An 18,527-nucleotide genomic window follows, 5' to 3' on the forward strand; every position below is an offset into this window, starting at 1 on the left:
TTGTGTCTTCAACATTCCGGTGTACGTTTTGCAACGGGTCTAACCACTGATGGTGGCTGATCTTGTGAATTTATTCTCGCCGCAGTTGACCTTCGCGTATTAATATTATATCAATTGGTTATTATTTATCACATGCGCGTATAGCATAAAACAACCAAATATTACATTTTGTTGAACATATGCGAATCAAATGCTGTTCAAAAATAAATAACTAATGATTCGCATAGAAAAATCACACGAGATTAGTTCCTCGCTAAACATAAAATTAATCTTGTTTAATAGATTCTAAATCAAAGAAGGTTTAAAAAGATGTTTCCTCATAACAGAACATGAAAGATATATCATGGTTAGTTTTCTATCAAATAACCTCTTAAAGATCTGATTTTTTTCGAAAAAATTATAATAGTCTGGGAATTATACAGTTCACAAAAGCTGCTTTAAATTCGAGAATTCTGTTTTAATAACAAACGAACATGATTGAAATTATTTTATTTTATTATTAAATTGTTTTATGGGATAATTTTGGAATCATCTTAATTGTTGCAAAATAATTTTCACGAAAAGAGTGCCTGATAGACCGTATTGAATTTTCGTTAGATTTTTTCCAGCAATGGCCCAGCAAAACTTGTGGCGCTCTTCTAGTCATTACATTAAAGCCATTGATCACATATACTACATATTAAAAATTCAAACATAATCTTTTAAGAACATATAATGAAAGTTGTAAGTACAACGAATGTGAAAATCCATGGCTAATTCATTTTGAATTAGGTATAATAAATATAAATAATCAATTGTTTAAAATGTGATTTCAATTTTCTTCATATTAACTAAGAATTTTTTTCCTCGCCTAGGTTGGTCACCTAGTCCAAAGGATTATTCCTAACCATTTCGCAGGATCAAGCCAGCGGTAAGACAGCAAGTTCCTGATCAGGGGATTATACGAATGTACTGCTCTAATATTGAATCTCATAATGCCATTAGAAACTCTACAAATGAGATACCGGTTTTAAGATGGAATTGCGAGTTTCTGATATATTTAAAAGCGCATTCTGGATTGCTTCAAATTATTTGCAACTGAGTAAATGAATAAGGCTGTCTTTATTTAGAATTTACTATGGATTGTTACCTTTTAAACGCCCTGTAGCATGGCTTAGTTGAAAAAGCTATGTGAGCTACGCATTCAAGAAAATTGATATTAAGTGTGGTATGAGGACTGGAAAAATATAAATTAAAAAAAACTGTAATACCGCAGTACCTATTAAAGTATGACAACGTGGCTTTGGTTCCCCGCCCGATGGGGCGTTCCGATATCAAAAATTGGCGCATGCTCTATCTTGGTGCACCATTTGCACAGGATTGCCTTTTACGATGACCTTCTGGCGGCATCGATATCATCAAAACATAAACAGATATCTTTTTACGTACGACTCAACAAGAATGCATATCGAAGTGCAGTTTAGAAACCCCGTTAGAACATAGCCATCGGCAAGGACATAAATATATGTTAGACTATCAACGTTGCCAATAATCGGCATTCCTTCGCAATAAATAGCAGAATAACTCATTACAATATTAATTTTAGTTATAATCGATTAAAAAAATGGTACAAAATCAATTAATTAACAGTCATTAAGAAATACATAAGATTAATCTCCAAAAAATAAGAAGAAAAAACATCGCAAAACCACCAACGACAACAGTGTGTCTAGATCTGGCCACCGTCCCCTCCCACACGATCTTATAGAACATGTTATCAAAACTATTTTCCGAACGGGCTTGGCAACAGCCGAATCGTCGTTTTGTTGGCTGAGAGCGCCATCTAAGGAGCGTGAAATGCGACATGGAAACTGGCAGACTAGATAACGTCGGAGAACGAACGAGATGGAAATAAGTATTGTAAGAGAAAGCAATAGCTGAATGTAGCCCACAAAAGAATTATTTCTTCACGCGCACTACAAAGCAAACAAAATGCAATTGCCGATGAATCTTTCAAAAGTATTTTCGACTACAAGAGAATGAATGCATGAAAGACAAGAGCACATCCTTCGATCCGAGAATTGATCCTAGAAACGGTTTTGAGTCCATGTCGGTAAAAGATGTGATAAAGTCAAAATCACTACTGCTACTTTAAAATGTTCCAACAATTTTACATATTCCTCAGACCGAAATATCAATGATAATAACAATATTTTGACTGCCACTCATAAATTTTCTGATTCTTTCAATAATAAACATTTTGAGAATAAAAAAGATAAATAAGATAAAATTCATAAAAATATTTCAATTTTTAAACCATTCATTTGGTATTGCTCCTAAAAATACATATTTAAGAATAACCAATAAAAATATATAAGCATGGAATAAAAAAATATGGACATGAAAGGAAGAAAAAAACACATTTTTAATCAAACAAATTTATAATATACATTTGCATATCCAAGGATTATTGAAGTTTTAATAATGGATTTCTAATGTATTAAAATTTAAAAAAAAATGTTCTTAAATTCAGTGTTTTGATTAAGTCAGATGAAGTTACAGTATGTCGAGAAAAATTTCATTATACACATTAATTTAGGGTAAATTTTCAAAATACTTAACTTATCATTTCACTCAACAAATTTCGATAATTTTCCTGAATATTAATATATTACTTGAAACACCAAATACATTTTTTCATTAATAATAATTATAACAAATACATAAAGATATGCATTTCGAATGAAATAACCACTAGTTGCTAAAATAAAATATATTGAATTAAATAATTTATGTAATGAAACCAACAAATAACCATTCAAATTGTTTAAAAACTAATATTGAAAATACCACTACATTATGTCACATGTTTTATACAATTATAGAAATCTTACACTAATGAAATATCAGTTCAAAATAAAATCAATTTTATATCAGTATTAATAGAATAATCAGTAATTCAAGCTCTATTTGAAAAGCACAAAATATCTCGATTCTTACAATCAACTTAAGATCCCATCAAAATTTGATTGGATGTTTTTATTGGCATAAATAATGTAATAAATTAATTAATTAAGAGCTTCAAATTGTCAACAAACGTGAACTATTTAGTGTTATTAGAAATTCAGTATATATTTAGTATGAACAGAAAGTTTTTAGAATGTTCGTATGCTAAAATGTATCAATTCAAATCCAAAAAAATACAATTGGAATTTACAATCCATAACCAATTTATATATATATATATATATATATATATATATATATATATATATATATATATATATATATATATATAATCTTACTTAATCTCAATACAAGAGATATTTGCCGGAATAACATGTAGATTTTGATAATTTGCCGGGAATGTAATAAAAAAACACTACACAGTATTTTTAATATATAATAAAAAAAATACGTTTCAATAATTTTTCATTTTTTGTGCATAAAAATATTCACCTATGGATACGTATCAACGTATCTACAATTGACTTGATATTGTATTACAGACATAAAAAGAAGTTGTTAATACAATAGGCCAAATAGAGTAATTAATAACTTATATAGTAAAACGACTTACCTATGAGAATAAAGTCTTTTAATATTAAAATTCGCACAAATATCACTTTAAATTCACAAATTCAATATAAACGAACGTCACATCTATGAAGCGACGCCATTTTACTAGCAAGATGTAACTTTGAAATTTTTATTTAGGTGCCGCCACATGCAATGTTAACAACGAAATCTGTTGACGGTGGCCTTAAACAAAATGACTTTACTTCATGACAGTTTATTGTTATCTGACAGATGGCATTATTTTGGAATATGTGTATAAATGACACAAATTAAAAACAGTACAGAAACAAACAAAAATATCTGAAATAGGATTAATTTCTAGCTTCGGTTATAATTTAAGCAATATCTGTAATAAATTTGAAGTTTTCTTTAGGTTAGAATACCTTGAAATGTTATTCATCTAAAAGTGTTACATGAATGTTGATTAGTGAACGCCACTGATGAGTTAAATTATATCCTCAGAAGGTAATCTAAATGGCTTAATGGATACAATAACAATATCTAGCTCTGATAGTATACAAGTTTTGCCACAGAAGAAAATTATTTCGTTTACAAATGCTCATCTAGAAGCAGCACCTCCAGATTGGAGTAGCTCTTTAAATTCTGAAAGGCAGGAGTTAAACTGTACACCATGTACCCTCCAAAAGGTAAATAATTGGATAAATGGTATTCAAGCGGATTATTTTGAAAACAATGAAACTACTCTTAAAGAATATTTAGACTTAGAAATCGGTGTACAAGAAAATGGATATGATGTAGATACTGATATGTTGGGAAATATGTACAACAGCTGTGAATATAAAAATTTTGAACTGGAACAAAAACCAATAACTGAAGGTAAGTGAGTACTAAACCTAGCGTGGCCCATTTTATATAGGTTAGGACTAGGCAAGAGTATAAACCATTTACTTTTTTTTATTTTTACTGGTATATAATAATATAATGTTCATATTTTAGATCAGTTAGATCAGTTTTGTTTTGACAAATACCATGATTATATAGGCAATTCTGATGTACCTACAAAAACAATTTTTAATGGTGGAGTATCAAAGAAATATTCAAATAACAAATCAGTTAAACAAACAAACACAATATCAAACCATCGAAAAAAAGGAGATAAATCAGATGATTATGAAAGTGATATACCTTTAAGTCCTGAAAGTGAAAAGAAAAAGGAACTTTGCAGCTATTTACAGCTAATGAAACCAACTGATAAAAAGACAGTGATGATTTTACAGAATCGTCGCTCTGTACGTGTAAAAAATTTAAGTTTAATGCAGGAAAGGCGGGAACTTGAAAAAAAACTGAAAGAAGAAAACTTAAGTAGTTTAAATGGTCACATATGTTATGATTCATCAAATGAAGGCACTGAAATTAAGTCTTTCAATAATGGAAAATGCAATGGAATAGACAACAAAACTAAATGGCTAAAATACAATGGCTCAAAGCAGTCAATTATAAGTTCATGTTATTTTCCAAAACCAGCAAGTTATTTTTGTGATAATATTTTTCATTTTGATGATGCTTTTACAGATTGGTTTAAGAACATCAGTAAGAAAATACAAGAGGCACCAAGTACTGTAAATAATACTTCTGATCTTCATGTTAAAACATTCATAATGCCTAAAGTTCCATTAGAATTAAAATATAGAATAAATGATTTTGATAAATTTATGGAAGAGAGTACCTTTTTATTAAACAGCAAACAGTTTAATAACTGTAAAGAAATTGATGACATCAAAAATATTCAATTCAAGTTGAAAACCTGTACCAAAAAATTAAAATTAAAAGTGCAAAATGTAACTTCAAGAAGAATAACTCGCAACAGACCTCAATTAATATCAGATATTATTCATTCTTTGAGGAATAGAAATGTCAGGAAGTTATCTTTAAAAAAGTACCAGAAACATAAAATTAAATACAAAAATATTAAAAAAAAGAAAATGGACCACATTCAAGCAAAAAAACAAAATGAGTGTAATTATAGTAGAACTGATCAAAAGATTATTACTCAAACAGAACATTTATGTCAAGATTCTTCTGATATACATAATTTTATCCCTGATTTTAATAGTCTCAGTAATGAACATCAACAAAGTTTACTAATCAATGCACAAACATCAAAAAATCAGTGTTCATTACCTTTTTTTGATTTATGTTGTAACAGTAGCCTAGAAGATAAGAAAATTAAAAAGCATTTAGTAATAGAAACACCAAGAATTATTGTTGATAGTTTTATAATGCCAAAGGCTGATGAAAAACAACACAATGGTACAATAGAAAAGGAAGTGGTTGAAAAAAATACAGAAACAATATCAGAACTTCATCCTGATAATAGAATTCTAGAATCAGCTGTAATAAAATCCAATATCTTCAATAATGAAGATATATCACAAGAGAGACCAAAAGTAAATGTATTTAAGAAAGATGCTTCGGCAAAAACTTTGCATCGATGTTTATATTCAGCTAGAAGAAAAAGTTGCATGAACAATTTGGAACATCAGGATAGTCCAAGTGGTTGGACATCAGAAAATTTCAGTATCAAGCCAAAGAAAAACAAGCATTCTATTAGTATATCTAAAAACAATGGTAGCGTGTTAAAAGCTTTCTATTTGGACTATAATCTTATATTGTGCCAGGAATTGTTGGTATCATTCTGGACACAAACAGCTCTAGGAAATGTATTGGGTGAGTTTTCAGTGGTAACTTTATCTCATGGGTTCTAATACATTAGCTTTGATGGATAAATATTCTTCAATTTATTTTAGAAATATATACTTGTTAATAATAAAGTGACAGAAATATGCAAAAGTAAATGAAATTCGCTAAGTTAATTTTAATGGTTTTCATCAGGTGCCCAAAATATGTGGATTCACAAAGGAAACGTCCAAAGGTTAGCAATAAATAATAACTGCGTTTTTAAAGAATCTCTTGAAATGGTTATATCGATTGAACATAATGTGGCTTATGTGGAGTTGTGGACAAAAGAACATCAAAGTGATATAAGAGAGGGGCCAGTGGCGGACATTTTTGCGACAATATATTTTTGGAAGAGTGGGCAAAATGGCCTTGAAAAGAAAGTATTACAATTGGAGAACATAAATGGGTATGTTTCAATATATATGTTATGGAAAACATTTTAATTTCTTCTATCGTTAATCGGCAGGTTTGCGGACGATGTACAATATTCGGTTATAAAATCAACTCCTAGAATTATTGTTAGCTGGCATTTGGCATCAAATGAAATAGAAAATAAGAAAACATATATTCACTGTTATCATTTAGCGAATGATTATCAAACTGTGTTCAGTATAAATGAATTTGAATGTGTGGAGCACTATGTATCTTCTTTACATAGCATTGAAGGTATGTAATTATGTTACTTGATTTTCATAAGTACCGTTATATAGTATAGAGATCGTTAATTTAAGTTTAGATCTAAGGATTATTTATAAATATCTTTATCATCAACATTTGATTATTATTCGGCAAGCAGATATATTATAGTCTAGCCTCTATTTTAATTAATATTCCAATATATGTGTTTATTTAATGATAGTATTTCCTATTGCTCTACTTTCAGATTGTGATAATGTTATAGCCGGATGTGGTGAAAACAAAATAACTCTGTGGAACATGGATTATGGGTATGTAGTCGCAACAGTTGAAATGTCTGAAATTAAATCTCCATTATCTACATTGTGGGTAAAATGTGACAGAGTAAGTAATTGTCAGTTTTTTTTGGATTCTATGTTTGAAATAACATATTGCTATTTTAGGGTTTTCTATTTACTTTGCAACAATGTGTGGATAGAGAGCTACGGCTTATAGCCATTCACGGAATGAACCATTCTTGGAAAAAGTTAGCTAGTTATGTTCCACCTGAAGAATATGACAGGTATTTACAATTCAAATCTTATTATCAAAAAATATTGTACATAGATCTTGTAGATAAAATATATGTTGTTATATTAAAAAAGCATTTTCAAAAGTTGTAAGAAATAATAAATTTATATATTTTCATAACCATAAATAATTTGATAATGGATATGTTTTCAAAGGTCACCAGGAACAGTATACTGTAAACTGTTCCATGATGAAAGTGTTTACTGTTTTCTAGGAATTGTGATACTATGAATAGCAGTTTACCTTAAAAATAAATAATTTAGTAAAAATAGTACTGCTTATCCAGTGAAAGAATGGAATTTTAATTAATTGAAAACATATTGAAATAGTCTAAGGATTAGAAATATGTTACTATTATTGGCCAAAAACCATGGTACTCATAATTGGAACTTATAGGATAATATAAACTTATTAATAGAAAGGGCTTATTATACCTTAGCATATGCTTGCCTCTGAATCCTGAATATTTAAACCATAAGAATGATAGCCAATAATTCCAATACTACCAGCCGATCTGCTGACTAATATGCAGACAAAAGTCCCGATTATACTTATCACAGAATATCGCTAAGCTAGGATTACCTACCTGATGCACTCTAGCCTTTGATTTTATTGAGCGTATTATTTGACACGTCAATCTAGCTTTGATATTTAGACCAAACCCCGCAAGACAACAGAAGATATTTTTGCACTAGACACTCTCAGCAAGAGCCCTGTTACATATAAACAGCGCTTTGCGTCATTTTCTTCTATGTGTCATTAATTTTAATGTAAATAATACTACTTGCAAATAGTACTAGTTACTTATGTTTATTATAATACTTACGGTTTCCTATGCTTATATATATATATATCTTTTTTTTTTCATATATGTTTTTTTCATATTCCTTTTTGTTTATATTTCAGATTAAAAGGAGTTTGCGTAGAAAACGGAATCATCATAGCTTTTTATGATCAAGGAATCATTTGTTGGAATGCTCACACGGCAGAAACTATTATTGACGAGTCCAGCACAGAAGTCGGCTATGTTAGTGGAAAATACGTTATTAATGTAACAAATGATCAAGTTAATATAAGACATGCTTTTACGCATTTACTCTATTCGGACGAGTTGTAGAGCTAATTCATATCTGTGCATGTATGACATAGAAGTTAAAATGGTAAACTTTTTACAGTAAACTTTTATTTATAAGCCATCCATTGATTTGATTTATTTGATATGATTCTGATAAAGTATGTGCAATAATTAGGAAATGACGCATAATTGTTTAATTAATGTTCAGTATGTGTACCAAGGGATAAAAAAATTAATTTTTACAGATCATTGAAAATAAGTTATTATAATTTAAATAAAATGCTTGATAAAAGTCATTTTAAAATATATTGTACATATACTAGAAAATAGAAGTGCAATGTAAATGATTTACTGGTAGAGTTACCAGTTATTTAATATCCTAAGGATTCTAATAAATGTTTTATTTTCTACATAAAAATGGCGGACACTAACTGTAAATATATAATTGTATGTACACGTCCAAATGTTTTTTAAAAAGGATATATTGATTTGTTTGGTAAAAATAATGTTTGTATGATGTATCTTGTAGGTACATTATTTTTGTTTTACCAATCATTAGATTTGTATAAATTTTGTCAAATGATAGCAGAAAAAAAAGCGGCGAGTCATAGTCGACAATGAGATATCTATAAAATACATGTTAATATTTTGTAATTTTCAAAAATTAGATTGTGGTATTGAAAGTATCAATTGGGATTGTATCACAATTATATTTATAATTAAAAAACGTGTTAATATAAAATATTTTCAATTTATATATTTGTTTATATTCTTAATCTGTTATATTATGCACATAATTAATACTACATAATTCAAACTACCGAAATAGAAAATCCAAGTAGATAATATAACATTCACATTATGAGTTGATTACACAAGAAAATAATGAGTTATATTCAACAATCAATAATTACTTCTCAACTAACACGCTGCAGTTGGTGCAAACGTCCTGGCCTAGAAAATGTTTGTCTTGTGTTTTTCAGATCGCGTTCAATTATCTTAATCCATGTCTTTTTTGGAGCTGTTCGCTGCATCTTCCATCCAAAAGATCGATTTCGCCACAAAAGTTTGTGTGGTATTAATTGACTTTTTATTCAATAGACATGTCCAAACCATTGTAATCTGCATTTTTGAATTTGTTCCTTAACTGTGCATTGATTGTCGTATCTTAAACGAATGACTTCATTTCTTACACGATCATTTGAAAAACCTTAAACTTACAGGTGTCACACTGTAACACTGTTCATACATAAAATGTCGAATTCGTTCAGCACGCATTTGTTTTCCGTAAATACGTCGAATCAGCTCGAACCGAATGCTCGGATCTGTACCCACCACAACATTTAATTAGTTACTTTCACGTTCGTATAGTTTTTAAGAATTTCACATCTAAAGAAGAATTATTGGTATGATGTCTTTGGAGGAAAGGACCAGAGGACATATTCAAAGCTAGAGGACATATTAAAGAAATTCTGTTTAATCATTTCAAAGTACCACTTTTTAAGTCTCAATAACAACAGATGGCGCAGCTACAACGATATCGTTGCATAAATGGATATATATCCTATGTAAATGAAGATAAATGCCCAACCTCTTTGAGCTATCACTGCATAATTCACCAGCAAGTGTTAATTAGCAAGAGACTAAGCACAAAAGAGGTAATGGACATAGCATTTAAAATTGTTAATTCAATTCGAGGAAGTTTCGTCAAACTGTAGCTCGACGAATGCCAATCTGAATTATTGCTCTATACCGACGTGAGATGGCTTAGCAGAGGTAAATTTCTGCAGCGATTTCGTGATTTATTACCTGAAATTATAGATTTCCTTATGAAATTTAACTTACCTTAGTGGCTTATTATTTCTTACCTATTTTACTTCATTGTTAAGTCATTTAAATTTAGAATTACAAGATAAAATTAAAACAATACTTAATATGAACAACTGTATAGAAGCATATAAAACAAAACTTATTTTACTAATAGATTTGCCACAAAATAATCTGAATCATTTTCTAAATATGGAGGATAATCTACAGAAACATAAAGAGATTAATTAACAGGTCAATTGAAAAAGTCCCAGGCCTGACACATAGATGGCGCTACTAGAATTAAATCCATATGTTTTTTAGTTAGCCCTAGCCATCAAAAGAGCGTGTATAAATTTAACAGCTGTCGGATTATTAGTTTGTGAATTATAGCATTTTGAGTGTGAACTTTTGTTATTGTGAAAAAAATGTATAAAAAGGAATTTCGCATGTTGATAAAATATTGCTTTTTGAAGGAAAAAATACAGTTGAAGCAAAAACTTGGCTTGATGCCGAGTTTCCGGACACTGCTCCAGGAAAATCAAACATCAAGGATTGGTATGCTAAGTTTAGACGTGGCGAAATGAGCACGACATACAAAAGAGATTGTTACCAACGAAAATATTTTAAAAATCCACAAAATGATTTTGGATGACCGTAAATTGAAATTGAATAGTAGCGGGATATTTAAATTGACCTGTTATATTTAACTACACATACCTCTCTGGAATGCATCTTATACTGAAAGACAGTGTTATAAACATAGTATAAATTGCACACTTCTTCACCCTTAGACTATACCTGTACAGTGGCGGCTGGTGAATAAGCGCTACAGTGCTGCGGACCTCACGGAAGTTCCTAAAAAATAATTATTTAATCTCACTAAAATACTAAAATATTTTCTATTACTTACCAAAGAGCAAATCCCCTTAGTAATGGAACTGTGAGCCACGAAAGAAGTTCAGTGCTAGCTTCCGAAGAGAACGGTCGTGTCCGGTCCTCCGAGCCTAACTACTCTTCCGAGAACTACCTGCAACTGAACTTCAACACCAAACACCCTTCGTCCAAACATCATAAACGTTTGTAAACGTCGGAAAGCGTTTTACAAGTGGGACAATGGCGTCCTGCACGCCAGAGCCATCACCGCCTCCAGAAAGTTGCCCAAGCCTTACAACAACCGATAAATCTACGATTGCCCTGACGATGCCCGGTTTATGGGTCCTAGACTTATCGAGTATCTGCAAAAAGAAAATGCAGAGCTCAAAATTGAGGTTAGTCAACTTCGAGTATTGCTAATCAAGCAAGGAGACGAGCTCTCCGCAATGCGGATGCTGCTACAAGACGCCCTTGCTAAACCCACCCCGACCCAGTCAGTTCACCAACCTCCTGAGATTCCAAATAAACTCACATCCCTACCGTTGAAAAATGAAAATCCGGATGATGGATTCACCGTGGTGGGAAAGAGGAAGAGGGGTCCCATCACCCCGCCACAACCAATTCAGCTTTAGAAAGGCTAGACATGCAGCTGCAACCAAGCCGTCTACCCAACCCATCCAGCAGATAGCCAAGGCCAACTCGCAACCATCAACCTCCAGAAATGCCGTCAGATCAGCGTCCACCAAGCCGGTAACTAAGACAGCTACCCAGCCAACGCCCAAACCAGCGGCCGTCAAGACGACCCAGCCTACTCAGGTAAGTAGCCAGGCTATTAACTGATCAAACACTTCTCTTCAAGCAACCACAGTTTCAAACACTTCGGGAACTGTCTCACAAACCCAAATCCCACTACCTATGCCAAATCTTTCAGCGAACCAAAATCCAACCACCGTTACTAAAAAGGAAAAAATCCCACCCATCGTTCTTCGTGACATGAAGAAATATTCAGAAATCCTTCGAATCGCGAAAGATAATTCCATAGAGATTACTACAACTTTAAGCCTAAAGGACTGAACTTGCTTATTTGTTCCATCTTCGAACGACTTCCGCAAACTGACCAAGCTTCTTGAAGACCGGAAATATGCATTTCTCTGCCCTCCTTCTGAAAGGGCAATACGAGTGATCATCCGCAACATCCCAACGATTGTAACGGTTGACGAAGCCAAAGAACACCTTATTTCGCAAGGTTTCCCCTCAAAATCTCTTCAAATGTGGAAACTTAAATCAGGCGAACACCTTCCCATAATCCAGGTCGTTGTTCCTAACGAAGAAAGGAACATCATTAATCTCACCAAAATAGGCCTGTCAATCGTGAAAGTCGAACTCCAACGAGGCAACGGCCAGCCTGTGCAGTGCTACAACTGCCAGTTGTTTGGCCATTCCAGCTCTCGTTGTAGAGCGCCTCCTCGGTGTGTCAAATGCGCCGGACACCATGAAACCCGTTCGTGCGCCAAATGCAGCAATCGTGGAGACCCACACACAGCTAATTACACAGGCTGTAGCTGTCGACCTGCTCCCAGGAATCTTAGACCAATCCAATCCAGACAAGCCTCCGGCAATACAAACTCTGCGTGGAGCAACCAGGGAGGTTAGCTCAAAAGCTGGCCTACTCTAACCGGGCGGCTCTCGCCAATATCCCAGCACCTGCCCCAATGCAACCTCCTGCACTGCCAGCGGGTCTTCCAACTACCTTCACACTCCTGCAGTTCTTTCAATTCCAACAATTCCTTCCCAATGTAGCCGCCTAAGCGGTAACCCCTTTCCCGTCTATCTTTAAGCAATTGTTTACTCGTCGAAATGGCCGCTTCCAAAGTGCTAAAAATCATGTCGTGGAACGCCAATAGCTTACGCGATAAAAAAGTGGAGCTGGAACTCGTTTTTTCGCCTTCAGGCATCGATATAGCACTTATCTAGGAGACTCTCCTAAAACTCTCTCTTCGTTTCTCCCTTCTAAACTACACGGTTTACAGGAGTGACCGTGTACCAACTCGCGGTGGCGGAACTGCTATCCTAGTCAAAAAGGGAATCAAACACAACCTTCTGCCTTCAATTGTATCGTCACCAAATATCGAATCCACCTCTATCCAGGTGGAAACTCAGGATCGTCCAATCGTGATCACCTCCTTGTACAGGAAATGTTCCACGCATGACTCGTCTGCCTTTCAAACGCTCTTCGGCGGCCCAACCTCAAAAATAATCGGTGGAGACTTCAACGCTCACCATCCCATGTGGGATCGCGAGCGCGCAAATCGAGCAGGCAACGATATCGCAGCACTGAGCGCAAATTTAGGGCTCGGTCTCGCCCTGCCGGATGAGCCTACTCATCACCCCGCTATTAGACAACGGCTCAACTCGGCAGACAAAAGGGAGGCCAACCGAGTAAAACGAGAAGTGAAGGAAACCATTAAAGCCTGGCGATCCGAGAAATGGAACTCATTTCTAGCGGACCAAAGGCTGGATGGCCCCGCAACTTTCTGGCGACTCTCTAAAAACCTCGTGGGGGAGGCGCAAAATGTCATACCCTCCTAAAGTCAGCGGAGACAGGAACTTTGGTAGTCACCGACCACGAAAAGACCGAGCTCCTCGCTAAAACCTATGAGGCCCAAATGGAACACCTCCCTCCTGCTACAAATATAAACGCTTCTGAGAACGACAAAATCATTAGGAAGACCAACTCCATGCGTTCTCAAGTGCCTTCGAGTTATCTTTTAAACCATCTAGTCCCTCCTAAAATACTCAAGCAAATGATCAGCAAGATTTGGAACAAGAAGGCCCCGGGTTTCGATAATATTTCGATAGCCCAACTCAAAAATCTTCCCTACAAGCAGCTCGCCGAACTAAGTAATATCATCAATGCCATTCTGAGGCTGCAACACTTTCCATCCACATGGAAATATGCATTCATCGCAGTTATCCCCAAAAAAGGAGCTAAGTCATCACATTCTGACTACAGACCTATCAGCCTACTAAGTTCCATTTCCAAGCATGCTGAAAGAGCAATTCTTTATGCTCTTAATGATTTTACGAAAACTAACAATATCATTCCAGATGAGCAATTCGGGTTCCGCGCCAAACACTCAGCCGTTCATCAGGCCCATCGGTTGGCCGCAAAAATCAACTGTGCTTTTAACTGACGTGAAAGACTTGGAGCGGTCTTCTTGGACCTAATCAAAGCCTTTGACAAGGTTTGGCACGAAGGCTTAGTGGCGAAATGCATCCGATTAGGTCTACCTGATGACCTAACAGCTCTTATCAAATCATTTCTGTCAGGACGATCGTTCCAGGTGAAGATTAAAGATATTCTATCTAGCCGGAAAACCAGCGACGCAGGAGTTCCACAAGGCTCCCCACTGGCACCCGCTCTATTTAATATTTTTCTTTCAGATTTCCCTAGGAGACCACAAGTTGAGGCAGTTACGTAGACGACACTGATTACTTTGCTTCTTCAAGAGTAGCGCCGCACATCCGAAGCAGACTCCAAAAACAACTCGATGAGACAGTGGTTACATTTGTGGAGGTCGCAGGTCAACCCGCAGAAAACCCAGGCCATCTTCTTCCACAAGAAGCGTTTTGCACCGAGCATTTCGCGTCTTATAATCGAGAACGCCGAAATCCCATGGTCAGAAGAAGCCACCTATCTCGGTCTTGTCTTCGATCGCAAGTTTAGGTGGAATTCCCACATTCAAAGGTCCCTCCATAAAGGTCAAGGTATTGTTAATTTGCTGTTCCCGCTTATCAACCGGGCCAGCAGGCTTCCTCTCTCTATAAAATCTTTTCTGTACAAGATGCTGGTTCGATCAGTCGTTCTATACGGCTCCAGTGTCTATCTAAAATACGTCTCACCTAGCCAGGTGGAACGTCTTCAAGTCTTTCAAAACAAAATTGGTTCCTGGTTCGTCAGGAACAATCAAATTCATAGAGACGTCGACAGACGTCCCCCAAGTTCACGATTTTATATCCGAGGTCTACTCGAGATATTTCTCCACTCTTCGTCTCTCGGACAACAGATGTATTACCGAGCTGGCCGATATTTTAGGCCAATAACTCATTCGGCTCTTCGTGGCCTTATTCTATCACAGCCGACACTTCCCCGTCGTGCTCTAACTCCAAATTGTCTCGACCTTCTCCGGCGAGCGATTAACTCGAGTACCGCAAGCTGCGTGGTGTGACAACGACGCCACATCCTTGCCAGGCCGTTGTGCCTCTTAACGGTGTTACCGGTTACGATCACCCTCCTTACTGACAGTAAGAAGTATCAGTTAGGGTCATTGGATCAGCTGATAGGGTGGAGTTTAGTGGGTGGCCCAGAGGCAGTTTCCACATAACCAGTCCAACTCGCTTATTCCTGCGGGTCTTGCCGACCAGGTATCCGTAACAGGATTCCCCTACCCGGTTCCAGGCCAAAAAAAGAGCCACGAAAGTAATGTGGACCAATGGAATACCGTACCGTCTGTCGCTATTTTTTATCTAGGCCTCACGACCGTGCCCTGCGTGCCCCTCTTCGCGCGCACTTACACGGCCAGTCTAAACAAAGCCTATTTTTACATGGAGATTTCGCTGCTTTTACTCCAGAGCCGTATGGCCCGTATATGATATCGGTTATATGTATCGAAATTTTACTCGACTTTCGGCCAGTTAATAATAATAATATTAATAATTGTGCCTTTGGAATTTAATTACTTAATTTGGTTTTTAATTTAATGTGGAGAATTTTTTAAAATATTCTTACGAAGAAAAGTTGGAATTTAAATGAAAAGGTAGAACATTACTAGATTATTATTGAGAAATCTGGTGCAAGTAGAGCACCAGAAGATGTCACCTCCTAGCGGCCTATAAGTTTACTACCGATAGTCTCGAAAAACTGTACATAAAGAGGCTAAATTATATAATAGAGAAAGGAAATATAATTCCAGAACATCTACACTGCTTCGGACTCATGGGTAATATCCTCGATTTTGTAAAGAATTTTCTCAGCAACAGATCTTTCCGAGTCTGTTCGGGAGGTTTTCTCTCCTCCACCTGCTCGCTCTAGACTGGAGTCCCTCAGGGCTCAGTTCTAAGTCCTATCTTATTCGTAATAGCCCTTGATTCAATAGCTAAATTCCTCGACTCAAAGCTCACCTACCGGTTTTTTGCTGACGACATACTTATTTATTGCTCGATCAAGTCTCCAAACTTTAGAGGGAGGCTCCTTCAAGGAGCATTAAATCGTCTTTCTTCCTGGTCCTCCTCCACCGGATTGCTTATCTCTCTTTCAAAGTCCACTGTAATTCACTTCTGTCGAAGGCGTAACTGTACCCGCGTCCATTCATTCTCTCCTAATGAAACTCCAATCAAAACTGTTGATTGTATAAGGTTCCTGGAACTCATTTTCGACTGCCGGCTGTACTGGAAGCATCACATCAACGAGCTTAAAACTCGGTGTTCCAGAGACATGCAAATGCTGCGTTGGCTATCTAACCGGCACACATGTAAAGACCAGGAAACTATACTCAAAATATATTTCTCTGTAATCCTTCCTAAGATAGACTATGGCTCCCTATTCTTCGCCGCTGCTGCTCCAACTTACCTCAAATCCTTAGAAACCATTGAAAATACTACACTCAGAATATCGCTGGGTGCGTTTCGATCCTCCCCTGCAATTAACTTGTGCAGTTTTACATCCATCCCACCACTTTCTTATCGTAGGGATTTACTTTCACTGAAGTTAGCTGTGAAGTCGCTTGCTTTACCATCTTCCGTAAACCTGACCTCCACTTGGAGTCATCCACCTGTCCTGGACCGTCTTATCCCTAGCTACTCCACTCGTACTTCTCACATAATTGCAGATCTTCTGTCCAGGGTTGGAATTGGCTTGTTGCATTCCCTCCTTGTCCACTACCCCAATTTCCCCCCTTGGACCTTCACTACTAGACATAGCATTATGTCAATTTTATAAAAAAGAACATTGTCCATTCATTATTCGATCCAGGTTCTGTGAATTTCTACAGTCTTACCCTGGCCGCAGCACATATATACCGATGGCTCCAAATCTCGCAGCGGGCTTGGAAGTGCATTTGGTGTGGTTCAGTATTGACTGCTGAACTCTTCGCGATATTTAAAGCATTATCGTATATCTCAACACAAACCTTCAAAGAATGGCTAATCCTGACCGACTCCCGAAATGCTCTCGATTGTTTCCTGAAACAGTCCAACCATCCCCTGGTCACCGACTCACTGTCAATTATCTGTACCCTCTATCTGAATGGGATCAGTACAAGTTTACTGTGGATCCCTTCTTACGTAGGTATACCGGGAAATGAGCGCACGGATAGTGCGGCTAAATCGGCAGCCTCATCTCCACTTCCCATCACGGATGTTTGTGTCCATACCCACCTTATATCATTCATATCTTGTTTTACGAATCACGAGGTACAACGTCGTTGAGCCCAGGAGGCCAACCATAACAGGCTGTTTGAAGTTAAAGCTGATTTTGTCCCCTCTCTTCGCGTTCCTTCCCTTCGTCACCATGCCGTAGCTTTGAATCGACTGAGATTGGGCCACTGTCGTTTCTCGCACGGTCACTTGATAACTTCGAGCCCGCCCGCTCACTGTGAGTTTTGTCACCGTGCCCCTATTTCAGTCTACCACGACGACCTACGACTGTCCACGGGTCACCCAAATTAGAACTAAGTATGGGCTGCAAAATTTTAGAAATGCCTTGGCAGGAGAAAATGCCGATATACTCCTCGGATTTCTATGAGAGATTGATTTTCTCCATAGAATCTAGCATATGCTAAGTTTAGAGTTACTGATCAAATAACCATTACCACTTCGGTATGGGTGCTGATGTGTGCTGTCTGGATGGAGCCTCTACTTCGTTATGGTTGTGTTTGTAGTCCTGTGTTTGTATTTATTTTAAAATTGTATATACACTATTTATTCTTTTAACCCCCCTGTTTGTGTTATTAGTTTTATTAATTTATTATTTTATATATACACTTTATGTCTGTCCCCGTCTCCTCTAGATCATAACCGTACTATTGTATAGTCGCGAAATGACACCAGTCAAAGCGACAAAAAAAATCCAGAACACTAATTTGGGTTTCGAAATAAGCATGGAACAATAGAACAAGTGCATATACTTCTAAACAAAATAAATATACGCCAAAAGATATTGTTCAGCTGCATTTCTAAATATATCTCAGATATGATAAAGTATGGCATACGGGATTGCAGATTGACTTAAAGAAACTTCTTCCTAATC

At 35.9% G+C, this 18,527-nt stretch overlaps 2 protein-coding genes across 3 annotated transcripts in view; one reads left to right on the plus strand and one right to left on the minus strand.

Moving 5' to 3' along the window:
* Window positions 1-3,690, minus strand: part of gw (trinucleotide repeat containing adaptor protein gawky) — a 52,351-nt gene extending 48,661 nt beyond the window's left edge. Inside the window, exon 1 of one of the 2 annotated variants that reach the window (XM_076419558.1) lies at window positions 3,560-3,690. The gene's annotated coding sequence lies outside the window, so the exon portion shown is untranslated. The remainder of the gene's footprint in view (window positions 1-3,559) is intronic. The other variant, XM_076419560.1, reaches the window with a different exon arrangement.
* A 97-nt stretch (window positions 3,691-3,787) lies between these two features.
* On the plus strand, window positions 3,788-9,294 carry LOC143206818 (uncharacterized). The gene is made up of 7 exons (XM_076419562.1): window positions 3,788-4,395; window positions 4,516-6,246; window positions 6,412-6,664; window positions 6,725-6,924; window positions 7,142-7,278; window positions 7,338-7,456; window positions 8,371-9,294. The coding sequence occupies exons 1-7, from the start codon at window positions 4,041-4,043 to the stop codon at window positions 8,579-8,581; spliced, it is 3,006 nt and encodes a 1,001-aa protein (XP_076275677.1). The 5' UTR covers window positions 3,788-4,040; the 3' UTR covers window positions 8,582-9,294.
* Window positions 9,295-18,527: the final 9,233 nt, after the last annotated feature.

Source organism: Rhynchophorus ferrugineus, unplaced genomic scaffold, assembly GCF_030347505.1.
Source record: "Rhynchophorus ferrugineus isolate W39M unplaced genomic scaffold, kcgeb_rfMv2 rfM1, whole genome shotgun sequence".
NCBI classification, from domain to species: Eukaryota; Metazoa; Arthropoda; class Insecta; order Coleoptera; family Curculionidae; genus Rhynchophorus; species Rhynchophorus ferrugineus.